General features: G+C 40.6%; 1 protein-coding gene and 1 long non-coding RNA gene across 2 annotated transcripts in view; one reads left to right on the forward strand and one right to left on the reverse strand.

Moving 5' to 3' along the window:
* Positions 1-1,738: 1,738 nt before the first annotated feature.
* LOC144288242 (uncharacterized) lies at positions 1,739-5,761 on the forward strand. Its single transcript, XR_013356213.1, has 3 exons — positions 1,739-1,834; positions 2,916-3,016; positions 3,978-5,761. It is a non-coding gene; the product is annotated as an uncharacterized LOC144288242 (long non-coding RNA).
* A 6,459-nt stretch (positions 5,762-12,220) lies between these two features.
* CAPZA2 (capping actin protein of muscle Z-line subunit alpha 2) overlaps positions 12,221-24,092 on the reverse strand; it is a 60,410-nt gene continuing 48,538 nt past the window's right edge. Inside the window, exons 7-10 of the mRNA XM_077856027.1 lie at positions 21,109-21,187; positions 18,453-18,524; positions 14,331-14,393; positions 12,221-13,232 (exon numbers count right to left, since the gene is read on the reverse strand). Coding sequence (XP_077712153.1) covers positions 13,092-13,232; positions 14,331-14,393; positions 18,453-18,524; positions 21,109-21,187 — 355 coding nt within the window. The 3' untranslated portion in view covers positions 12,221-13,091. The remainder of the gene's footprint in view (positions 13,233-14,330; positions 14,394-18,452; positions 18,525-21,108; positions 21,188-24,092) is intronic.

The following is a 24,092-nucleotide window of genomic DNA, read 5'->3' on the forward strand; positions in this document are numbered from 1 at the left end:
TTTAGAATTCAAAAATAGTTTTATGCTATACTGCCAATGAGGCTTTAAAAAAAAAGATTTTATTTATTCATGAGAGAGAGAGAGAAGCAGAGGGAGAAACAGGCTCCCTGCACGGAGCTGGACGTAGGACTCGATCCCGGCACTCCAGGATCATGACCTGAGCCAGAGGCAGATGCTCCAACGCTGAGCCCCCCAGGCATCCCTGAGTAGGGCTTTAGGAGTGAAAAAATTGGTTTTGCTAATTGGTAGGTACCCTCTGGCTGAAAGGAGAGCGTAGCTCCAGCTCGTACCCTACACTGTGCTGGCTTCTAACTTGGAATTTGCTGACCGGTTAGTAAGGGGAGGAGCACATGTAGGCATTGTTTTCCCCTCTGTGACTTAATGGAGGTGAATGTGCTCTGTAAACCGTTGAGAACACATCAAATTACCGTTGCTATAGTTACAGCAAGGACTCGTTCAAGGCCATACAGAGAAGCAGAAAAGCTGTATATTTGTTCACTTGCTCATCCGTGTATTCATTCACTCAACAAACATTATCCACTCTACTCAATGTCCCAGAACAAGGCACTCACCGTCTACAATAGAGAGAATACGCACAGGCGACCGTAAGGGAAGGCAGCTGAGGAGGGCTGCGTGGTGGATTCTCTGGAGCTCCGGCCAGACGCTCTGTGGTTCTCTTTTTTGCTTTCTATTCTGTTCCATCCCATCCCATCCCACCCCATCCCATACTGTGCCCAGATTCATGCCACTTATTTAGGTAAGAGTCCCTAAGGGTGCCCACTGCATCCCCACATGGGGTAGGGAATACCTGGCTACACGCATAGCTACTCTCTGGTGTCCTCGTGCGCACACGCTGTTAACTGATCACAGTATTTCCTCCTACTGAATCTGGATTCCAGCCCAGAATCCTTCTCAACATAATGCTCCAGAAAAGCAATTGCCAAATGATCATCAGAGTTGCCCTTAAAAATTACGTCCCCTGGCGGGGTATTCCCACTGGTTTTTTGTTTTGTTTTGTTTTTTTCCGTAGGTAGGAAGAACGTCATTGGAGATTTTGAGCTCCTTCTAAACCGACAGCATTGATATTTTGTAAATTAGAAAATAAAGGCTCACAGAGGTCAAGAGGCTTGCTCGAAGTTACACATTCGGTAAGTCTAGGAACTGGGATTCAAAGATCGGGATTTTGATTCTAAATTCAGTTTTCTTACTGATACCTCAAGAAGTTTTTTTAATTTTATGACTCCTGGAAACATTGGCAAAATTGGCAAGATTGGCAAAATCTTTTTTTCTGTCTCTTGAAGTTATATGATTAGTCGATAGCAAGTAAAGCCCATTGACTACTCATAAAATGTGCTAAAAGGAGGCACCGACCTTTCAAGGGCTGTGTGGCCACCTCCATGTGACTGAACATCTCAGGCCGTGTCGCTCTTCTGGAGGTTCTAGCTCAGAGTAGGATATTCTTGGAGGCCTATGATTTTCAAAATAACGTTTGCAAGGAGTTTTGAATTATGAAATCACGGGAATCATTAAAAATGATGACAGGCATGCGGGGGGGAGGATTTGAATGGTGTTCCACATTGCACGGTTCCTGGGGCAGTGTCTACGCTGCTGCTTTGTCTTCCGGGAGAGCTGTCCACAAAGACTGTGAGGTGAGCGCGCCTCTGGAGTCGCTGTTGGGCGGCCCTGCACTCACGGTCTTCATCCTCCTTCACTGGCTTCAGCCCTCCGTCTCTTGCCACAGGATTTTGGGGCTGCGTGTGCATCATTCACTCAGTCTGCAAGTGATTACTGGGAACCCTCTACAGTGGCCCCATTTCAGGATCAGGGGATTCAGGTCTGTTTTCATTAAGATTGTGTTTATCTGATATAACCGAAAAAATTAAATAACAGTGGTTTAACCAAACAGGGGGTTTCTTTGTCTCACATAAAAAGTGCGGTCACAAAACATCAGCACCTACTCCACACCTGTTGAGATATCGCTCATCGCTAAACCCATAGTTGAAGCTTCTTTCTCCTTACCAGCCGCAAAGGTTGGAGCTGAAGCAGCCATTTTGTGACCATGAGAAGGTCAAACAAGCAAACAAACACTAAAAATGGAACATGCTACAAATAGTAGAGGAAAAAAAAATGAGAAAATAAAAAAGCTTGAGTCTCTGATGACATCGTTGAGTTTATGAACTAACCTTGAAATTGCCTACATCTGGACTTCTTAATTACAATAAATAACAGTGTCTTATGGTCTAAATCAGGGTTCTTCAAATTTAAAAAAAAAAATCCAGATAGCAACTATTTTAGGCTTTGCAGGCAAAGACATGAAATAGGAGGTATCTTATATGTACTTATACATTAAGAAAGGAAACAAATTTCCATGATTTTCTGATGAAATAACAAAACATAACAACTGGAATAATAATAATAATAATAATTCTTTTGGGGGGAAGGAGATAACAGTCACTTAATCAGGGTTAAAGTTGGTCTTCAATATCATCCTGATAGAAACCCAATCTCGCTGGCCTACAAAGCCTTCCCTTCTCTGAAACAGTGATATTCCTTCCCTGGAACCCACCAGAACATGTCGTTCGAATCTCCCTTTTGCCGCTTATACGCTATCTTTGTTGTGTTGAATCGTTTCTTACGGGGAAGCGAGTTAAAAGCATAAGCTCTGGGTGAAGACTTCCTGGATTTGGACTGCAGCTGAGTCGTCGCTGGCTGTGTGATCGTTGGCTATTTATTTAAACTACGCAGAAGCTTTCAATTCCTCATTTATATAAGGAGTCGTAATACCTGCCTTAGAAGGTTGCTTTAACTAAATGAGTTTAGAGCAGTGCATGGGTTTACTTTAAAGCATTTGAGAAATGTGTTCTTTACCCTTTGATTCTTTCCAACCATGTAATAATGTAAAAAACTCTTCGTAGCTTTCCAGCTGTACAGGGACAGGTGACAGCCTGGATGTGGCCCATGGGCCAGGTAGCGGGGCCCTGTTTGGAGCCGCTGTTGGGTGACCTGAGGCTGACAGGTGACTCAGGGGTAGGGTCAGGACCCCCCGCCGAGCGTTTAACCCTTGTTTTATTTCTAGTTCTCTCTACCTCTACCACTGTGCCCTCAACAACATTCCTCTTCGCGCGCGTGTGCATACAACACACACACACACACACACACACACACACACACACACACTTCACAGGTCTTATTTAGCATCAAGGGTAGAAAGAAAATCTGGGCCCATCAATATTCTTTCCATGCACTTGCTGTTGCTTTACGACTCTCAGATCCAGGCTCTGGGTGTAAAATTCGAGACTTTACATACCCTGGCTCCCGATTTCCTCATTCTTTCCCCGTGGGCAGTCGTAGCTTCCCGTCTTCTGGTCTGAGTCTTCGGGGAGGCGGGGGTGACGGAGCTCGAGGGGCAGAGCAACCGAAGCTCCAGGTGCCCGCCCACCGTGGAGAGAAGCTAGGGGGCGACCGCTGTCGGGGGCACGTCGGGGGCACATCGGGGGCACAGGCTCCTCGGCTGCGAGATGACTTGGCGGGGGACGGGCCAGACGACTTTCAGCAGGTCACCGGGGAAGGATGACTCCGAGCCGGAGCTCTGTGCCCCGAGACCCGAGGAGGGGACACTGCGAGCCGCACGCCCAGTGAGCCGGGAGCGTGGCTGAGGGGGCCCGGGGAGAGGGCCGGGCACCCAGGGGCAGAGAGCACCCAGGCCAGGGGGCCACGCGCTGTGCGGCCGGGCGCATGAGATGGGGAGGCGGGCCTGGCCCTGGGACCGGGGGGCTGCAGCCGCAGGCGGGGGGGGGCAGCCCAGGCCAGCTCCGTGGAAGGGTCCCTGAGCAGGAAATGGGCTGCAGAGGAGGGCGGGGGGGGGGGCAGGGCCCCCAGGGCCAGCGGTTGGCCGGCAGCCAGGCTCAGGGCCCGCTCCCTGCCCGGCGGCCTCACCTGCGAGCTTGCACCCGCCCCTTCCCGGTTGTTTCCTTCAGACACAGGCCGGCCCGCTCCTCCTGCCCAGCGCCCCTGTCCCCAGGTGGGGACGGGCCTTGTCCCTCGCTCGCCGCTGCGATGCCAAGTGCACGACTGTCCGGCCCGAGGAGAGCCGAGCACGCCCAGGTAAAGGGGTTCTGGGCTCCGGCCAACAGCGGGGTGCTGCGGGGGCCGAGGCTTGCCCGCAGGTGCGCCGACCCAGGGCTGCGAGCCGGGGAGGCTGTCACCTTCTTCAGACTCTCCAGTGGGTCCCTGGCCTCCGGGAGCCGAGAGCCGCCATGCCCTGGGCTCCAAGTGCTCACACCTGCCCGGAGGCAGACCACGTCACCGGGCTGGACCCGCCTGTGACGAGTGTTCCCCTGCCCGCCGGAGCCCCCCAGCCTTGGGCAGCAGCCCCAGGCAGCCTCGGGCCACCCTTCCCTTTGCAGAAGCGCGAGCGCTCAGGGCTGGGCCTCTGCCCGGAGACCTGCCACCTGGTGCCCCACTGACCAGGCGGCAGGGACGCAGACGGTTTTGTCCCCTCTGTTTGGGAAGTGTTCCTCCGACATAGGAGTACCAGTTCCAACACGTTCGCCGGCTGTGGAAGGGCGTTGGCCCAGCGGGACCGTGGCATCGTCCCCCGCAGCTGGGATGGAGGGCCGGTGCCGCGTTGGCCCAACGAGCGGTGGCGGTGGCCTGGACGCGCTCGGGGGAAGCCGGGCGACGCAGGCCGCGTTGTGCAAGGGGCACCCCGGCCCTCCCAGTCAGCCCCCCCGGCCTAGCCCAGGGCCGCCCGCCACTCCCCAGGGAGGCGGCCCCCGCACCTCTTGCCACCCTCAGCCCAGAGCCCAAGACACCTGGGTACCTTCATCCTCACGGGCGAGGGTGTCGCCTCCCCGGCCAGCAGCCACGTTAAAGGACATCAGCCGCCCCCTGCCCCGGTGCTGTGGAGTCGCAGGGACAGACCCACCACGACTCAGAACTGTCAGCAGAGCCCCTGGGCAGCTCGGTCGAGACCGTGGGGTCATGGGGTCAAGCCACATCTGGCTCCCCGCTCTCCCTCTGCCCCCACCCCTGCTGGTCATCACACTCTTTCTCAAATAAAATCATTAAACACACACCCCCGCAAGGGGATCCCTGGGTGGCTCAGCGGTTTAGCACCTGCCTTCGGCCCAGGTCGTGATCCTGGAGACCCAGGATCGAGTCCCACGTCGGACTCCTGGCATGGAGCCTGCTCCTCCCTCTTCCTGTTTCTCTGCCTCTCTCTCACTCTCTGTCATGAATAGATAAATCTTAAAAACAAAAAACAAAACAAAAAAAAACCCCACACCCGCAAAACCCCGTAACAGTGGAAAGCACTGTCGTCCTTTCCTGTCGGACCACTCTGCGGGACCCCAAGGCCTCCCTACTCCGCCAAGGCCAGGAGTCCTTCATGGGCCGTGGGCAGCTCTGCTGCTGCGCCCTGCAGAGCACCCCCATCCATCCTTCCCAGAGGGGCCTCGTCCCCCTCTGCCCTTCCCGTTACAGTCACCGCCGCAGCTTGGCAGTGGTGAGGGCACTGCACATGGCACACGTGGCCTGGCACCTGTTACCACTGTGATCGTTGGCGCTCCCCGGTCCCTGAAGGACCCCGGCTGGGCGACGAGGCGCAGGGGCACTGCGTTCCTCATGCCATCTGCGGGGAGCCAAGCTGCGCCACACAGGGCTGGGGAGAGAATCCCAAGTGACAGGTGACACTGCAGCCAGAGACGTCGCCCCGGGCTCCGCGGGCAGGGACCCTGAATAGGGGACCCAGCCCAGGACGCTGCGAGAGAGCGAGTCTGCACTGGCTTTCGAGGTCACCTGTCCAAATCCGGGACACCCTGGTAAAACACTAACAGACCTTGTGAAACGATGGGCTTGGGGGGGAGTGCACGGGAGAAGGCCCTTGTCCTCTCTGCTGATGGGACCATGCGGGACCTGCAGTCGGAACCTCACGAGGGACGGGCAGAGTGGCCCTGGCGGCTTCGGGGCACTGGGGAGGTTTCTGGGTCAGTGGTCAGCACGCGGCCATCCTTGCAAGTCCCGCAGTCCCAAGACACCCAACGGAGTCCCTGTGTTCAGGCAGCTCAGGGGAGGAGGAGGGATTAGGCTCAGCTGCTACCCCCTCCTTCCGGCCCAGGTTGGAGGAGCTCCAGGCCGGGCCCCCAGGCCGCTCCTCAATCTTCTTGGCCTTCTCAGTCGCCCTTCCTCCTACTGAGGCCCCGCTGGGGCGCCTGCTTGGCTCCAGCCTCCGCTGGTGGAGCGCGCTCCTGATTTCTGCTCAGGTCCCCATCTCAGCGTCGGGCTCTGCATGGGCGTGGAGCTGCTGGATCCGCTCCCCCTCTGCCTCTGCCCGCCCCCCCACCCTGTCCCCCATGAGAAGATAAAGCCACATCCTACTTCCAAGGCATAGGAGCCAAGAGTGCTTTCTCGTGGCCAGACGGGATCATCAGCTTCCTGGCCTGTGGCATTTGCGCCCTACTGAACCCCCCCAGCCGGTGGAGCAGGACTTCTCCCCCCAGGGAGGTATCCTGGACTGTCACAAGGACTCGGGACGTCGCGGGCCTTCCGGGCAGAGGGGACGGCCGCTGCGGGGGGCCGCGTGCACATTGCACTGCCTTCAAATGTCAGCAGAACCCGGTGCTGGGCCTTTAGTCAACGCCACCTTAGAGCTTGGTCCTGGCAGGACCCCTGCTTTGGTACCAAACTGTGTGTAGAATGAGGGGCAGGAAGAACTTTTAAGAACAACCCAAACAGCGGTGGCTGAAATAAGGTATGAATTTATTGACTTCTCAAGTCCAAGTAGGCAGTCCAAGGCCGGAAGGCTGCCACGATGGGCCTCGGTGACCACGCTGTGGGTTCCTCCCGGGCACCGGGAAAACTCACCAGGTGCCAAACATGTTCCCTCCTGTGGGTGGATGGTCTTTCAACTTTGCTTAGTCTGATAAGCCATACAGAAAACCTGGATTTTTATGAAGTCAGATACATTAATTTTTATTGTATGGATTGTGAGGGTGGTCTTAAACCATCCAACACTCTATTACTCTGAAATTACCTAAAAGGTGTTACTGTGATTTCTTCAAGAACTTTTATAATTTATACCATTAAATCTCTGATCCAATTTTAAACTTGGTACGAGGTGTGAGGTATGGATCCAAATTTATTTTTTCCAGCAGACTACTCTCTTTTGTCCTGATACCACGTAGAGAGTAATTCATCTTTACCTCACTGGTTTGAGACGCTGCCTTTAAAATCAGTATTGAGTCTAAAATTTTATGAGATATTTTACTGAGAGGATGGTGTTTCTTTCCCTTAATATGCTACTGTAATGAGCTACATTACTAGATTTGTTAACAAGTAATAATCACTGCATTCCAGGGATAAATCCTATTTGGTCATAATGTAATAGGCTTTGGTTATTACCATGGCTTCTTGAACTTTATAGGGAGATTTCATCGATAGTTTCTTTGGTGTTTTTCTTAAAGTCATGTATGTCAGGTTCATTAAAAGTATTTCTTTCTGACATCCAGAATGATGTCTAGAACACAAATTATCTGAATATGGAGAGTTTGATAAAATTCACTATAAAACAATATGGGTCTAATGACTTATAAAAGAGGTACTAGTAAAGTCCCTATTCAATTTATTCTATAGTTATGACCTTTGCCATTTTTACTACCTTCACCTGAGTCAATTTTGTACATGTTTTCTCTCAGAGTTCCAAATGTGTTGGCTTAAGTTGTATATTTAAGTTACAAAATATCAGATATACTTGCCTTCACCTAGTTTACAAAACAAATTCTAAAGATACAACCGAATCCTTCTATATTTTCCCCAATCCCAGTCCCCTATCTTCCTCCTCACACACTACCCTGATTTTTTCACTCCATTGTTTTATGCACATACTGTACAAAAGTCTCACAAGTTTTTAAATTTACACTTAAAACTGTACTTACCTTTCTGCAACTTGCCTTTTTCTTTCAACATTTATACTATGTTGCTACATGGAACTCCAGTTCCTGAGTTTTTAAAAGCTGTATGCTACCCTAGGGTCAGCAAACCACAGTATCTGAATTAATCTGTTGCTGGGTATTTAGACTGACTTTAGGTTTTCCCAATACAAGTCTCTGCCATTTCCTTTTTTTTTTCTCTCCTCTTTCCTGTGTAAAGTCCCAAAACAAGGGGGAAATGAGTGTACCTGAGAATTTCCCTTAAAAAAGTTTTTTTTTAAGTTAAATTAGTTTTTTCTATACTTGAGATATTTTCAGCACCCTGGAATGCTGCTCTGTACCTTCCTGGGCATTCTGAAAGAAGTCTCTCCTAAGTGTCTAGTGTATGCCTAAGAGATCTGTGACTCCTTAGTATTTCTCTTTGGCATTCCTTTGGGATACAAGAGGCAAGCCCTCATTTTCAAGCAGAAGTCGCAAGAGTTCTGCATCAGTGTTCAGATTCTGCTAAGTTAGCAAGTTAGCAGCACAAAACTTGAAGCCAAAGGGAAAGACCGTGATTTTTACTGTTTAGTCATGATTTCTGGGGGGGTATCCTTTTACTCCTTCAATATTTATTTGGTTTAAAAGCTGGGCATTCCACAAATTTCCTCAAGAAATCACATCCTAAGACATACAAACCAACTTTGTTTCCTTACCGGTCTTCTATTAATCAGAGAGCTTTAACTTCACGTAGTGATTTGCTAGGAGAATGAGCGGCTGATTTAACATCTGTGATACGTGTGTTCTCTAGCCAGTCTGCATGAAAAAAAATCTTTATTCTGTTACTTTCATACTACACAAAAGTAACTGATAGTTTTTAACACTATATTAAAACTGACATTGATGTACCTGGGTGGCTCAGAGGTTGAACGTCTGCCTTCAGCCCAGGGCATGACCCCGGGGTCCTGGGATCGAGTTCCGCACCGAGCTCCCCATAGGGAACCTGCTTCTCCCTCTGCCTGTGTTTCTCTCTCTCATGAATAAATCTAATCTTAAAAAAAAAAAAAAAAAAAAAAAAAACTGCAAAAGGGGCACCTGGGTGGCTTAGTGGTTGGTGTCTGCCTTTGGCTCAGGTCGTGATCCCAGGGTCCTGGATTGAGTCCCGCACCGGGCTCCCCTGCAAGGGAGCCTGCTTCTTCCTCTGCCCATGTCTCTGCCTCTCATGAATAAATTAAAAAAAAAAAAAAAAAACTGACATTAACTACCACAATTTTCTTAGATTACACTAAAATTAGGGATAAAATGTTCTAGTATCTTATTAGCTCTACTCTAGTTCATAAGAACATTTTTAATTTTACCTTTTCTGTTGACTTCATTTTTATACTGTGGTATGTGTAAAAACAAAACAATGTTATTTAGTTTTCAAATGTATAATGCTATATCTGATCCACAACTATCAGGGAGCTATTCAAGAAACCGATTAGCTATATTTTGATGTTTCAAGATATGAGAGGATTTCCTGCCTACTGTTACACACATACTTAACAAAAAATCTTAAGTGTGCTGAAGTAGAGTTTGCATTCTTTTCCAGGAAAACTTCCTTAGGTGGTCATTTCTTTAAAAGCTACTGTAGGTTAAGTTAGGCCTGAAGTTTATCTTGTAAATCCACTTATTTGTGTTACCCCTAGCACACCTACTACGTAAATAGGCTCAAGGCGTACGGAGATAGGAGGCCCCTCGAGCCTTAGAGCAGTTGGCAAGCAGCCATTTCTCCCAAAATGCCTTACAAGTATCATCACTTTCTATATCTTTTGTGATGTTAAAAATTTAGAGAACACTACACATACCCATGACTACTTTATAGATTCTTTAAAGAAATAACTTTATATTTTCCTGACTCTACAATGCCTAGAATGGTTCTCTGGAAACAGTGTGATTAATCTTAAATGATTTGACGTTAATTTCTAATACCAATTAGACCTTAAAAGTTTCACTGGTTATTTTAATTTTAATTGAATATTTTGAATATTCTCCAATAGCTGGCACCACTGGTCAATCCTACAATAAAGCTTTTGCATAATACTCAGAATATCAAATGTGAAGATGTCTATACAAAGTCATGCCTTTAAAATTTTTTCAGTTTCAAGGACAAAAATACTAAACTTAGGAATAGCAAGTACATTGCGATGCTGCTTTTAAATATCTAACCTAGGGAAGTGAAAAGAAATGCACATTCTTCTTGGGATGTTTCACAACACACATGCATTACAAAACACCTGTGTTACCTGCAGGCAAAATATGCCTTTATATTTTATACCCACTACCTGGCAAAGGCACAAAATGATTATCAGCATGAAGATCTTTTCAAAGGATCTTGCATCATTCCAAAGCTTTTGGTGTAATTAAGTAAAAAAATTATTTTAACCACAGAAAATGCCACCCAAAAGCAATGGAATGACCTCTAGTCATCTTTAATTAGTTTCCTAAGAATTTCACTTTTCAAGAACATTTTTAATGAACCAGGACTTCCAGAATACCTTTTTATATATGCTTCTGTTCTCATTTAGTTTCTAAAATCCCAAATGAAGAAAAACCTCATGAGTATCTTTACCATATTATTTACTTAACTCATACAAATGTATTATAAATGTCGAGATGTAGTCTTGAAAAACAGCACTCATGTCAGAATACTTACTTCTACCGTAATTCTTGATTTCAGTACCCCATAGCAACCCCAGGCTTCACAGCTACTTGAACTCCTCTCCTCTCCTACCTCAGCCAGTCACTCCCTTTATCCTAATATCATTAGGAGTAAGTATAACTCCTCAAAATCTCAATTTTTAACACATCACCCTAACCACCACTCATTGCTTTCTAGTACGCTAACTCTAACCTATGTAATCTACTGATTGTGCCACACTTTCTCTGCTCCTCTCCTGGCCTCATTTCTCTCCCTTACCTAAGCTTACGTTCTTAGAGGTTATCGTTGCAACCTTGCCCCGTTCCCATGGTGAGTCAGCCTCTCTTGGCAAAACCACAACCTTGGTTCAACTCCTCTACTCTGTGCCTGCACCGTGCAGCTTTAACGTGCTTAACAGAGCGGACTCCCTTGGTGTCACGTTACATCATCACTAACCTTGAGTTGGACTTCATTTTGCCTGGCTACCAAACCCTGTGACCCAGGTCCATTCATTCCACTGTTTCTTCAGCCCAGAGGACCACTCTACCTCCTGTTTTCAGTATCTAACTGCTACATGGTATTTCCCCTTGAAATCGAAAACTGAGCTCCTGACCAACCCTTCTGCTGACCCTGAATTTCCCCCAATTTCTCAACCCCAAAATGTCTCTGGCATTCTTCATCTCATATTCTGCAACCAAACTTTCAGCAAATCTTTTTTATTTTACCTTTAACACATATCCAGAACTCACCACCTCTATAGACTATAGCTACCACCTCAGACCAGGTCAGCATTTGCTCTCAACTAGATTACTGCAGTAGCCTCCTAACTGTTCCCCTAATTTTACCCTTGCCTCTGTACTTCACCCTTAAATCATCACCTTAAAGACAAATGCATGTATTTTCAAGATCACATTCTAGGGCCATAAAACATCCAAAGTAACTGACCTGTAGGGGATAAAACCCACGATAGTCCAAATGATATGACTGAACAAGCCAATTAAAGATTTACCTAGTGTTCAGTTCAGAATCATGACTTTGGAAAATGCCTATTTAAAAAGGGAAGAGAAAATTAACATTGCTAATTCATTTTCTTCAGAAATCCCAATATGGCAAAACTAAGAGAAAACAATTTAACCAAACTCAAATTTCATATTAAGTTCTCAGTGTTTTCAAAGCCCAAGCCTGATTTTTAAAAAGAAATTAAATGACATGCTTTGAGAAAAGTTTTAAATTCTATACAATTCAAGCTAATGAAATATTTTATTGTACATAATAAAAGTGGTGTTTTTAAAAAAACACTTCCAGGCCCAGACATCTCCAAGAGTATGTGAGGAAGAGATTCCACTGGAGTATAGTAAGCAATACTCGATTGAATGAAACCATAAATCCACCCCACTCTCTATAGTAAATATTAACATTCACCACAGGTTTGAAATTCCTGTAGCATCAGTAAATGTATATTTTAAAATATTACAAACATGCTTATGATGCATAAGATGGAAAAATTTAGACTGTAATGCACACCATATGTACTCCCAGCTTCTCTAATTTACAACCAGTTAAGAATCACAATATCCAAAGAAAGTATTTTAAAATAGTATATGACTCACTGATAAGGGATATTCTACTCAAATAAATAGGAAAATTTCCATTTTAATGTCACATTGAATTTCAGTACTTTTCAATCCAAGAAAAGAAATAAACTGAGACATGGTCATGAGTTCAGGATTATATATATTACAATTTGCCTTGTTATAATACATTTGTGGCTTTATGATAAAAATAACTCAGGGACATATGGAGTTCAAGCTAATTTGCGTAACTGTCACAAGAAAAAAAGCATTAAATGCATTTCTGAAATAAGTATTTCCATTTAATTTCAGAATCTCAAAACAGCATTAGACCTTGGCCTCATTTAAAAAAAGTTTAGTTAAACACTAAGCTAGCTAAATAACCTTCTTCAAAGTTCAAACACAATTGATATAGAAAATGCTTTCCCTCTAATCTCAATCTTACATAAATGGAAGAGGTGAGGGGAAAAGGTAGACAATTTCTTTAGCAGCATATATGGCTAAATCCATCAACCACCTTAAACTAGAATGTCCATTATTAACCCCATTAAAAAGAACTGGGCAAATATCAAAAGTTGCCCACTTCGTAAACCAAAAGACAACAACTTTAGGGTTACGATAAGTAAAATATTTTTGAAACACTTCAAAAACTTTTAACATTAAACTAGAGGAATCATCTCTTAATTATAAGAAAGAAAGGTATAACAGAAAGTAAAAGACATTTAAACTAATTGTCCTCTTTGAACAAAAGAAATGAAAAATAACGGTTGATTAGCTAAGCTTTGTGCTCTAACCAAACTAATTAATTACAGTGATTTTAAATGGCAACAGCCCATCTGACTGGGTAGCTTGACAGTTCTGAATACTTTTTGCAATGATTTTTTTTTTTTAAACGCAAAAACATTAAAATGATCCGGTCATGCAATGTTCATCTTATGCATTCTGCATCTCTTTGCCAATCTTGTAGCTAAGGATCTTGTTCCAATCAATCTTCGTGCGTGTAACTGGCAACTGTCGACGTAAGGCTTTGAAAGTAGTGTCCGACATTGTCTGATAATTCTCACTGATGGCGGTCTATGAAAAATAGTAGTTAAAAGTTTAAGAAATAAAAGGAACAGATCAATTTATACAACACATAGATGTTTTAGAAAAACCTTTATTTAACCAGCTTATTTCACTGTTTTTAAAAAGTAAAAAAAAAAAAAAAAAAAAAAGTCAAAAACCCCAATGTGGTTTTGGAAACTGTTTAAAAAGCAGCTAAAAGGGATGCCTGAGTAGCTCAGAGGTGGAGTATCTGCCATCCACTCAGGGCTTGATCCCGGAGTCCCGGGATCAAGTTCCACATTGGGCTCCCCACGGGGAGCCTCCTTCTCCCTCTGCCTGTGTCTCTCATGAATAAGTTAAAAAAAATCTTAAAAAAAAAAAAAAAAAAAAAAGCAAGCAGCTAAGAGAGGGGCACCTGGGTGGCTCAGTCAGTTAGGTGTCCAACTCCTATTCTTGGCTCAGGTTTGGATTTCATGGTCATGAGTTCAAGAATCATGTGCTATACTGACTTAGCCAGCCAGAACCTCCTAAAAGAAAAAAGCCTATAATTGTTTTGGATAATTTAATGAAATGAAATTGTAAATTGGATTTAATATTTGTGTGTTCTCATTTTGGATCTATTTTACTATTTCACTCAAAACAATTTTATATATTATTGTTTCCAAGAAGCAGAAATGTGGCGAATCCACAAATTAAATGTGTAAGTTCAAGAGTACGGTTTAAAAGCTGATAAAAAAAATTTAAAAAATAAGAGTATAAAGTGAAATAAGATCTGACCAGATTACACATAATCTAAATACTTTGGGAAATACTTCATAAATTAAAATTTCCAATCAAAAACAAAATAACCATTTAAAATCTTGGCATATTATGACCAATACTCAGATATTACTGTTGGCTAAAACTGAATTTTGGCCACATTTTCATAAGTTTGCCACTGAATTAAAAACAAGTAAACAAAAAACCCCAAAAAAGATTGTTTTATTATAGTGAAATAAATGAAAAAAATTCAGGCTCATAACTGAAATTCAGTGCCATTATTATAACTTCAGTTATAAACTTCAGTATTAAAACTTCAGTGCCATTATTTATAAGCAAATATAAATCATGTACTTTTGAAAAACATACCTGGTATTCATTTTCTGCAGCTTCTACAATCTTTATAAATTCTTTTGCTGTCTGCACCTCATTCTGAATGAAAAACAAAACAAAAAGTAACTATTTACTTTAAAACAACACCACTATTTAAGTTTTCCATTTGAGTATAAATGAGTGTTACTGTAGTTTCAGTTGTACAACAAACATAGTGATTTAACAAGTTTGCACACTATGCTATGCTCACAAGTGTAGCTACCATCTGTCACCATACAATGCTATTATAGTATCATTGACTATATTTCTTATTGTGTCTTTTATTCCCGTGACTTACTCATTCCATAACTAGAAGCCTATTTTTCCATGACTCCTCACCATTTTGCCTTTCTCCCACTCCTGCTTCCTGTCAATCATCAGTTTGTTCTCTGTATTTATATCTGCTTTTTGTTTGTTTCCCCCCCTTATTTCACTTAGCATAAGTGAAATACAAATAGCACAATCTCATCCTTTTTATGGCTGTGTAATATTCCATTGTGTGTATGTATATAGAATTATAGATATACAACTGTGTGTATGTCTCCCACATCTTCCTTATCCATTCATCTACTGATGGATACTTAGATTGGTTCCATATCTTGTCTATTGAAATAATGTTGCAATAAACATTCCTAGATCTTTTCCAATTTATGTTTTCATCATCTTTGGGTAAATACCCAGCAGTGGAATTACTAAATCATATGGTATTTCTATTTTTAACTTTTTGAGGAACTTCCATACTGTTTTCCACAGTGGCCACCAGCTTGCATTCCCACCAACGCATGAGGGTTCCTTTTCTTCCACATCCTTGCCAACACTAAATATTTCTTCTTGTCTTTTTGATTTTAGCCATTCTGACAGGTGAAAGGTGATATGTCATTGTAGTATTGATTTACATTTCCCTCATGTTGAGTGATGTTGAGCATCTCTTCGTGTGTCTGTTGGCCATCTGTGTGTCTTTAAAAAAATGTCTATTCAGGTCCTCCACCCATTCTTAAAAACTTGTTTTTTGGGTGTTGAGTTGTCTTTTTTTTTTTTTTTTTTTTTTATGAGAGACCCAGAGAGAGAGGGAAAGACACAGGCAGAGAAGCAGTCTCCCCTGCAGAGAGTTTGATCCAAGACTCAATCCCAGGACCCTGAGATCACGACCTGACCCAAAGGCAGATGCTCAACCACTGAGCCACCTAGGTGCCAAGTTGTCTAAGTTCTTTATATATTTTGGATATTAACCCCTTATCAAATATATCATTTGCAAATATGTCCTTTCATTCAATAGGTTACCGTTTTTGTTCTGTTGATGGTTTCCTTCACTGTACCAAAACTTTTTATTTGATGTAATCCTAACAGTTTATTTTTGCTTTTTTTTTTTTTTATATATATTTTTTTTATTTTTTTATTTTTTATTTTTTTTTATTTTTGCTTTTTGTTTCCCTTGTCTTAGGAGACACACTTTGAAAAATGTTCCTAATCTCGTGGTCAAAAAAATTACTGCCTGTGTTCTTCTCTCTTCTAGGATTTTTATGGTTTCAGGTTTCACATTTAGGTCTTTAATACATTTTGAGTTTATTTTTGTGTACACCACTATTATTTTAAATAGGCATGTCAATATACGTGTGGTTAATGATTTACTATAATAAATAACACAAATGGAAAGTATGATAAAGAGAAAACACAAATAAGATCAGTTATTTTAAGTCCAAGAGAAACTAGGCACAAGTATTTTTAAAAGTCTACAGAATGAGCCTGGTTTCACTGTTTAAGGACAGCAAAGTCTTAATAATACATATTGATGAGAAACTCCACTATAACACTTAATAGGAATTTGATAATCTTTACAGTTATAAGAAGTTAGTCATAAATTTCTAATTAACTACTACTGTATCTAAGTATTATGAAATATGTACTGAATGGTATTTACCACCATAATGATACATTTCAAAAAACATTAGGAAAAGCTTATTTTAAAGCTTAAGGTGAATTTACCATAGTGTTTAAATATTTTCTGGAAAAACTTTAACATTCCAATATATGGGTTTCTTTGCTTTTTTTCCTAACAGTAAAAAAGTTAGAAATTTAGACTTTTTAATAAAAGTGTTGATGTAAAATTCTCTAATATCTTACTTTATATAATATATATTTACACATATGTATTTCCATTCCTATAACATGCATTTTTTTCTGTCCAAAAAACATTAAAAAAAAAGAGAGAAAAGAAAACCCTGTAAAATAAAGTAAAAAATGCATTTCTAAAAAGCAGCACAAAGGGATCCCTGGGTGGCTCAGCGGTTTAGTGCCTGCCTTTGGCCCAGGGCGTGATCCAGGAGTCCCGGGATTGAGTCCCGCGTCAGGCTCCCGGCATGGAGCCTGTTTCTCCCTCTGCCTGTGTCTCTGCCTCTCTCTCACTCTCTTTCTCTCTCATTAATAAATAAATATTAAAATAAAATAAAATAAAATAAAATAAAATAAAATAAAATAAAATAAAATAAAATAAAATGGCAGCACAAAAAGTGTATCAGTCAAGTTTAATTACTATGACCACCTCTCACAACTCCACAGTCTATAATCTTGTAGACAACTGTCTTTTAGGAAGAACCTTTGCTCACTGTCAAACTAAAGAAGAGAGTACCAAGTACTCTGTAATGCAAATAATGTTACATGTATGCACATGATATAGAATAATACTAAACATAATGTCTCAGGGAAAACCAGACATTAGTTTCATTTACTGGCAAATTTTGCAAGTAGAGTACCATTTAGCAAAAAGGCAGAAATCACCTAAGTGCCAATGAAACTTTTTTTAAATATTAGCTCTCTTCTCTTCTCAGATAGCATTTTTATAAATGTTTCTTATACATTCACACATGTTTCTTAACATTAAATCAAATGCTTTCTTAAACTAAAAATTAACTGTTCTTTATATTTGTAGGTTAGCTAATTTGTATATTAGCAGTTGATGTTTATAATATTTGGCACTTTTAGGTTTACAACACAAATGTGTATGGGAAAATGTAAAATGTGACATTATTAATATTACATTATTAATAATATCACTGGGGTAAAAAAATATGCCACAGAGAAATAGCTGCATGTGTAGTATAAAGAATGTGTGAGAGGACTATGTGGGAAAATAAAACCAAGTTCAAAGTTTGTTGAATTTGAAAGCTGAACTTCAGAAAAACTTCATTAAATTGTAATCCAAACAGAGGGAAAAAATACAACAGAGTTTAAAAATTAAGTACAGAACCACAGACCTAAATTTAGGAGCTAAAACTATAAAATTCTTAGAAAAAAACAATGGAGTAAATCTTCGTGACCTTAGGCAATGGTTTCTATTAACATACCAAAAGCACAACTAACAACAACAAAAAAATAAACTGGACTAGGTCCAAACTAAAATCTCTTGTTCTGCAAATGATACAATCAAGAAAGTGAAATGACACATTGAATGGGAGGAAATACTTGCAAATCCTATATCTGATACAGGACTTATAACCAGAATATATAAGCAACAATTATAACTCATCAATAAAAACACAAATAACCAATTAAGAAACAGATGAAGGATCTGAATACATTTTCCTGAAGAAGATATACAAATAACCAATAATACATGAAAAGATGCTCAACATCATTATCTATCAGGAAAATGTAAAGTAAAATCCCAGTAAGATAGCTCTTTGCACCAAATAGGATTCAATTAATATGAAATGTCCAGAATAAGCAAATCTATAGAATTAAAAAGTAAATTCATGGTTGCCTAGGGCTGAGGAGGGTTTTAGGAAAGAGCTGGTGGGGGAGAGGGATAGGGAATGACTGCTAATGGGTACAGGGTTTCTGGAAGACAAAAACATTCAAAATTAGATTGTACAATCTTATTAGCATACTAAAAAACATGTAATTTTATATTTTAAATGGGTGAATTGAATGGTATGTGAATTATGTCAATAAAGCTGTTTAAAAAAGTTACGTACAGATTTCTAGGTAACTTACCATCTTTAATCTATCTGAAAACACTTTAATCTGGAGCAGAAATATTACTAAAAATGTGAATTCCAAAACTGTTCTGGTTTTATAGAAGCATTAGGCTGTTGAAATTTTATTTTGAAATTAATTACTTACAGACACCGTTAGGGAATCTTGTATATCTTTATGACTCACTAACTGAACATTACCATCTTCATAATAATGAACCTATTAGAAAAAGAAATTACAGAAAACACATTATAGGAATCATCAAGATCTTCATGGCTTCAACAATCACATCAGTGCAAAGTTTAGCTCGAAACCTAGACTCCTCTGATGAGCTCCTGACCTTTTTCAAACTCCAGCATAACTCTGCCTTCAGTCTATTGTAAGGAGACTAATTTGCAGTTCCTGTAATTATTCAGGCAAGCCCTCCACTGACCTGCCGGACATTTTTACCTAACAGATATTCTGATAATCTAAATAAACTCAAGATTTCCAAAGTTGAGCTCACCATATTCCCTCCCAAAGATCGCTCCTCTTTTGTGCATTTCCACCAACCATTTAATTCCTCAAACTCAGACGTGAATTTATTCAACAAACATTAACTGAATGATTATAGGCTTGCTATTACAGAAAGTCCTAAGAATGCACAGCTTTTAAGAAAAGAGTCCCTGACCTTAGTTTTCTTCAATACAGTGAGCAGCATGTACAAAGTACAGAGAGAATCTCAACACGGAGAGTCTTGAAACTCTCTGAAATTTAAAAAAGGATTTCGGAAAAGAGGCAATAATACGTGGGTTTAGCAATATGAGTATGACAACAATTAGAACAGGGAAGGTAAGGCAAATGAGCTTAGAGAACAGTGTACTACAGAAAGGCGTGGAGGTTCTTATGGCTGGAATGTGTGTGAGACTAGGGAGGGAGAAGAGTGGCTGGAGAAATAGATAAAGACAAGTCAACAGTGGGCCTTGTGAGTCATGCAAGTATGTCTGGATTATCGATAAGCAAGAGTGGTCTTTCTCTTTTTTTTTTTTTTTTTAAAGATTTTATTTATTCATGAGACAGAGAGAGAGAAAGAGAGAGAGAGGCAGAGACACAGGCAGAGGGAGAAGCAGGCTCCATGCAGGTAGCCTGACGTGGGACTCGATCCCGGGTCTCCAGGATCAGGCCCTGGGCTGAAGGTGGTGCTAGACCACTGAGCCACCCGGGCTGCCCCAGTGAGAGTGGTCTTTTTTTTTTTTTTTTTTTTAAGATTTTATTTATTTATTCACGACAGACAAAGAGAGAAAGAGAGAGGCAGAGACACAGGCAGAGGGAGAAGCAGGCTCCATGCAGGGAGCCCAACGCGGGACTCGATCCTGGGTCTCCAGGATCACACCCCAGGCCAAAGGCACCGCCAAACCGATGGGCCACTGGGGCTGCCCAAGAAAGTGGTCTTAAGTAAGAAAGTAACATATCCAGATTTAAATTCTTTAAAAATCATCTGTGATGATGGCAATGTCAAAAGTAGATTGGCGGATGGCAAAGAGTCTAGCACTTCAACAAAATTCCTCAAATTCAGGAACAATTACATGCTAGCCATCATGCTAAGTGATGAAGACAGAACTGTGAAACAGATAATCCTTTGGCTTAAAAGTGGCACCATTAAAAAAAAAAAAAGTGGCACCATTTTAGAAATTATCCAGGTGAAAGCTACTGAGGCCTAACTGAAGGAAAAAATAATGTCAACAGTTAACGGTCATCATTGATCAAGCACTTCATGTCTGGCTCTGTTTTAACCATTTTGCCCATATCAACTAATCTTCAAACAATCATCTGAGCTTTCTATTGCTGTTTTCTTTTTTAGACTCATGAGCAAACAAGCAAAAGCAGCTTAAATTAAATGACTTCCTGTTGTCATACAACTAATAACAGAGCTGGGATTCAAATTCAGGCAGTCTGCTTTCAAAATCCATGCTTTTAGCCTCTATTTTCTAGCCCCTGGACTAGTCATACCAAGCCAATAGATAGTCATACCAAGACAAAAGCAACAGGAGAAAGACAGTGGAATCAGATGATAGAGTAGCAGTATCTGATTCATCTTTATTCCTTTATGGCTTTTAGCACAATTCCTTTCATGAAAGTTAACAAATATATTGAATAAAAAAGGAAAAGGCTGACCAATTTTTTTCTGTCTTGGCTCACTTAACCTTGTTTAGTAATATTTATATTCAAATACTTGGTCTTAGTTATCAAATGTTCTTCTATATAAACATTTGAGTTTATATTAAATGAATCAGAGAATTAAATTATGGTGGGTTTCTTGAAATTTTATTTTGAAATTAATTACTTACAGACACTGGTTAGGGAAACCAAACACAAACTTAAAAGATATATATATACACACACACACACTATATATAATAATATATACATAGGATAAATACATATTAAACACATACATATATTAATATTACACCTCACCCAATTCCACCCAAATCAGGAGACAGAATAGCACAACTCAAACTCAGAGGATGCTTGGATGAACAAATTGTTTGAAGAGCAGACCAAATGGTAGCATCTAATTTTAGCTGTATTTTTAGAATCTGTAAGCTATCCTTGCATAGTTTTGACGACTAGGGAATGAACTGCAAGGTTATCTGAAAGATGAAATCAGCACTACTTGTTTTTCCCATTACTTCAAAACAAAGATCTAGAAAAGAAATGGTTATTGTGTACTAAGGAAAAATAAACTTACGAATTAGAATTAGTTGTTTCTCTGTTTAGAATCATCTAGAGATCAGTAAACAAAATTTCCTTTATTTCATACCTGAATTTTCAAGATGCCAACCACTTGAGTGGTTGAAGGAGTGATTGTAAACTTCCACTCTGACCTCCAACGACCATTCCTTAAAAATAAAAACAGCAGCTGTAAATAAGGTAGGGAAAATAATTTGAATAAATTTTAAGTTCTACATTTAAATTTAATGCTACAAGTATGAGACTGTGGAGAATGGATGCTGGATATTCACTTTTTAATCACTGAAATATTTAAAAGAATCAAAGCGTTAAGTTCAGTTATGAGCTACATTTAATCTTCATCCATATATGGTAAGAAAAGACAAAAAAAAAAAAAAAGAAAAGACATAGAATGGATGCAACTAAAGAATTCTAAAGCTAAGGCTTAAAACACAGTTCAAAACTAAATTATATAAGCTACTTTTGGAGAAAAGTTTTAAGCTACTTCTTCACAACTGACATACTGATGCTTTAAGAATTCTTAATTCTTAATTCTTTAATTAAGAATAAACTGGAGGTGCCTGGGTGGCTCAATAGGTTAAGCATTTGTCTTCAGCTCAGGTCATGATCCTAGAGTTCTGGGATTGAGTCCTGTATCGGGCTCCCTGTTCCTCGGGGAGCCTGCTTCTCCCTCTCCCTGCTACCCCCCCTGCGTGCGTGTGCTCGCTCTCTATCAAATAAATAAATAAAATTTTTTGAGAAGAATAAACTGAATAGGTGAAAAAAGAGTGGGAGATACAGGCTTCCAGTTATGGAATCAATAAGGGGATAAAAGGATAAAAGGAATACAGTTAAAAGTACTGTAATAATGTCATGTGGTAATAGATAACAGCTATACTTGTGGGAGAGCACAGCATAACTACAAATTAGGGAATCATATTGTACACATGAAACTAATGTAACATTGTGGGTCAAGTATACTTTGATTTAAAAAAAAGAAAAAACTGAACAAATATTTAGATTATCAGGGGCTTTGATAAATACAGTGAATGCAGTCTGACATCTACTGAATGATATAAAGTACCAAATAATTTTAAAAAGAGTGGTTAGTAATACATTTTAAAGGTTTTGATATCTGGAAAGAGAAAGGCTTTTTACAAGGAGTTTTAAGTGTCAGATTTTTTTTTTCTCTAACAGTTTTAGGATTAAATTTCCACATAAAAGGCACTTCCTTCTCTCACTTCTCAAAATGACTTTTTTTTTTTTTTAAGATTTTATTTATTTATTCATGAGACAGAGAGAGAGAGAGAGAGAGAGAGAGAGAGAGAGAGAGGCAGAGACCCAGGCAGAGGGAGAAGCAGGCTCCATGCAGGGAGCCTGACATGGGAATCGATCCGTGGTCTCCAGGATCACGCCCTGGGCCAAAGGCAGCGCTAAATGGCTGCGGGGCTGCCCTCAAAATGACTTTTGGAATACAAATTAACATATATGCATGGTAGGAAATTGTGACATTAAAAACAAGCAACCAGTATGCTGTTACTCATTTTTGTCTCCCAGATAACGAATTTTATCCTTTAATGCTGTAATCACAAATGTGTATTTATTCAACAAACATTTATTAAACCTCCAATACTGCTAAACATCAAGAAACAGTAGAGACCAGGAAGAGAATGTCCTAGTGAAATCCTTTTTTAAAAGATTTCATTTATTTATTTATTTATTTATTTATTTATTTATTTATTTATTTATTTATTTATTCATTCATTCATTCATTCATTCGAGACAGAGAGAGAGAGAGAGAGAGAGAGAGAGAGAGGCAGAGACACAGGCAGAGGGAGAAGGAGGCTCCATGCAGGGTGCCCGAAATGGGACTCGATCCCGGGACTCCAGGATCACACCCTGGGCCAGAGGCAGGAGCTAAACCGCTGAGCCACCCAGGGATCCCCTAGTGAAATCTATTAAATGTCTATGACTAATATCTTTTGATTTTTATTCTATCTATATTTTAGGTTAACTAAAGTATATTTCTTAGTAGCAAAATATTTAGATTTTACTGAGATTAGTGTGATATGTGATGTCTAGCACTTTGTCATTTAGAATTTATCTTTTCTAAAAAATGGAAGTCACTTTTTAAACTTCCATGATATAATGTTCATTGTGGTAATACAGGAGAAAAACTCAGATATATGAAGCAAATTATTGAGAACTCAAGAACAAACATCTTCATTTTACATAAGCTAAAGCTCAAATAAGTTCTAGTTTTGAAAACTGATTAGTAAATTCACTATAGCATCTCCAATATATATTAAAGTAAAATTTAGTAACAAGAGTTTTCCTTTAGTTCAATCTCAACAAGATTGATTTTTATGATGCATATCTTGGCACAAATTGTATAAGGTAATAGTGATTTGGTTAAGATTTATTTCTTTACAATATTGGTAGGTTACTGCTATAATGGAGAAACTATACTTATAAGTCCATAAAAGTAACTCTGTACACCAGAATTTTTAGGGAACCGAAGCCTGTTATTAAGGCGTATGTTTACATACGGAATTGATTTTCCTTCAGTGATAATGGATCTGCATTCCTCCAAATGTTCTTGGTTAACCTTGTAACCTTGCATTTACTTCTAGGATGGTTAAATACTGAAGCAATCTGGGGCCATGAACCAAATTAGTCCACCGGGGTTACTGATACCTCTTACTTTACCCTCAAGAGCACAACCAACCAACCTGGCTAACAAGTCAAATATTATGGCTATACTTATTCTGATGATCTTAGCATGTATTAACAAAAAAGGAAGATAAAGGTAAAGATTTCATTCAATTCTGATTTATAAAGTCTTGTAGAGCCTCAAAATTTTATAAAGATGTCTCAGAAATCATCTTGTCTAAAAATAGAAAGGCTCAACAACTTGTCAAAGGTCCAAAAAAAATAGGGAAAGTCAGTGCTTTGGGTGACTGGACTTTTTTTTTTTTAAAGATTTTATTTATTCCCGAGAGACATACAGAGAGAGAGAGAGAGAGAGAGAGAGAGCAAGAGAGAGAGAGGCAGAGACATAGGCAGAGGGAGAAG

Source organism: Canis aureus, chromosome 18, assembly GCF_053574225.1.
Source record: "Canis aureus isolate CA01 chromosome 18, VMU_Caureus_v.1.0, whole genome shotgun sequence".
Lineage (NCBI taxonomy): Eukaryota > Metazoa > Chordata > Mammalia > Carnivora > Canidae > Canis > Canis aureus.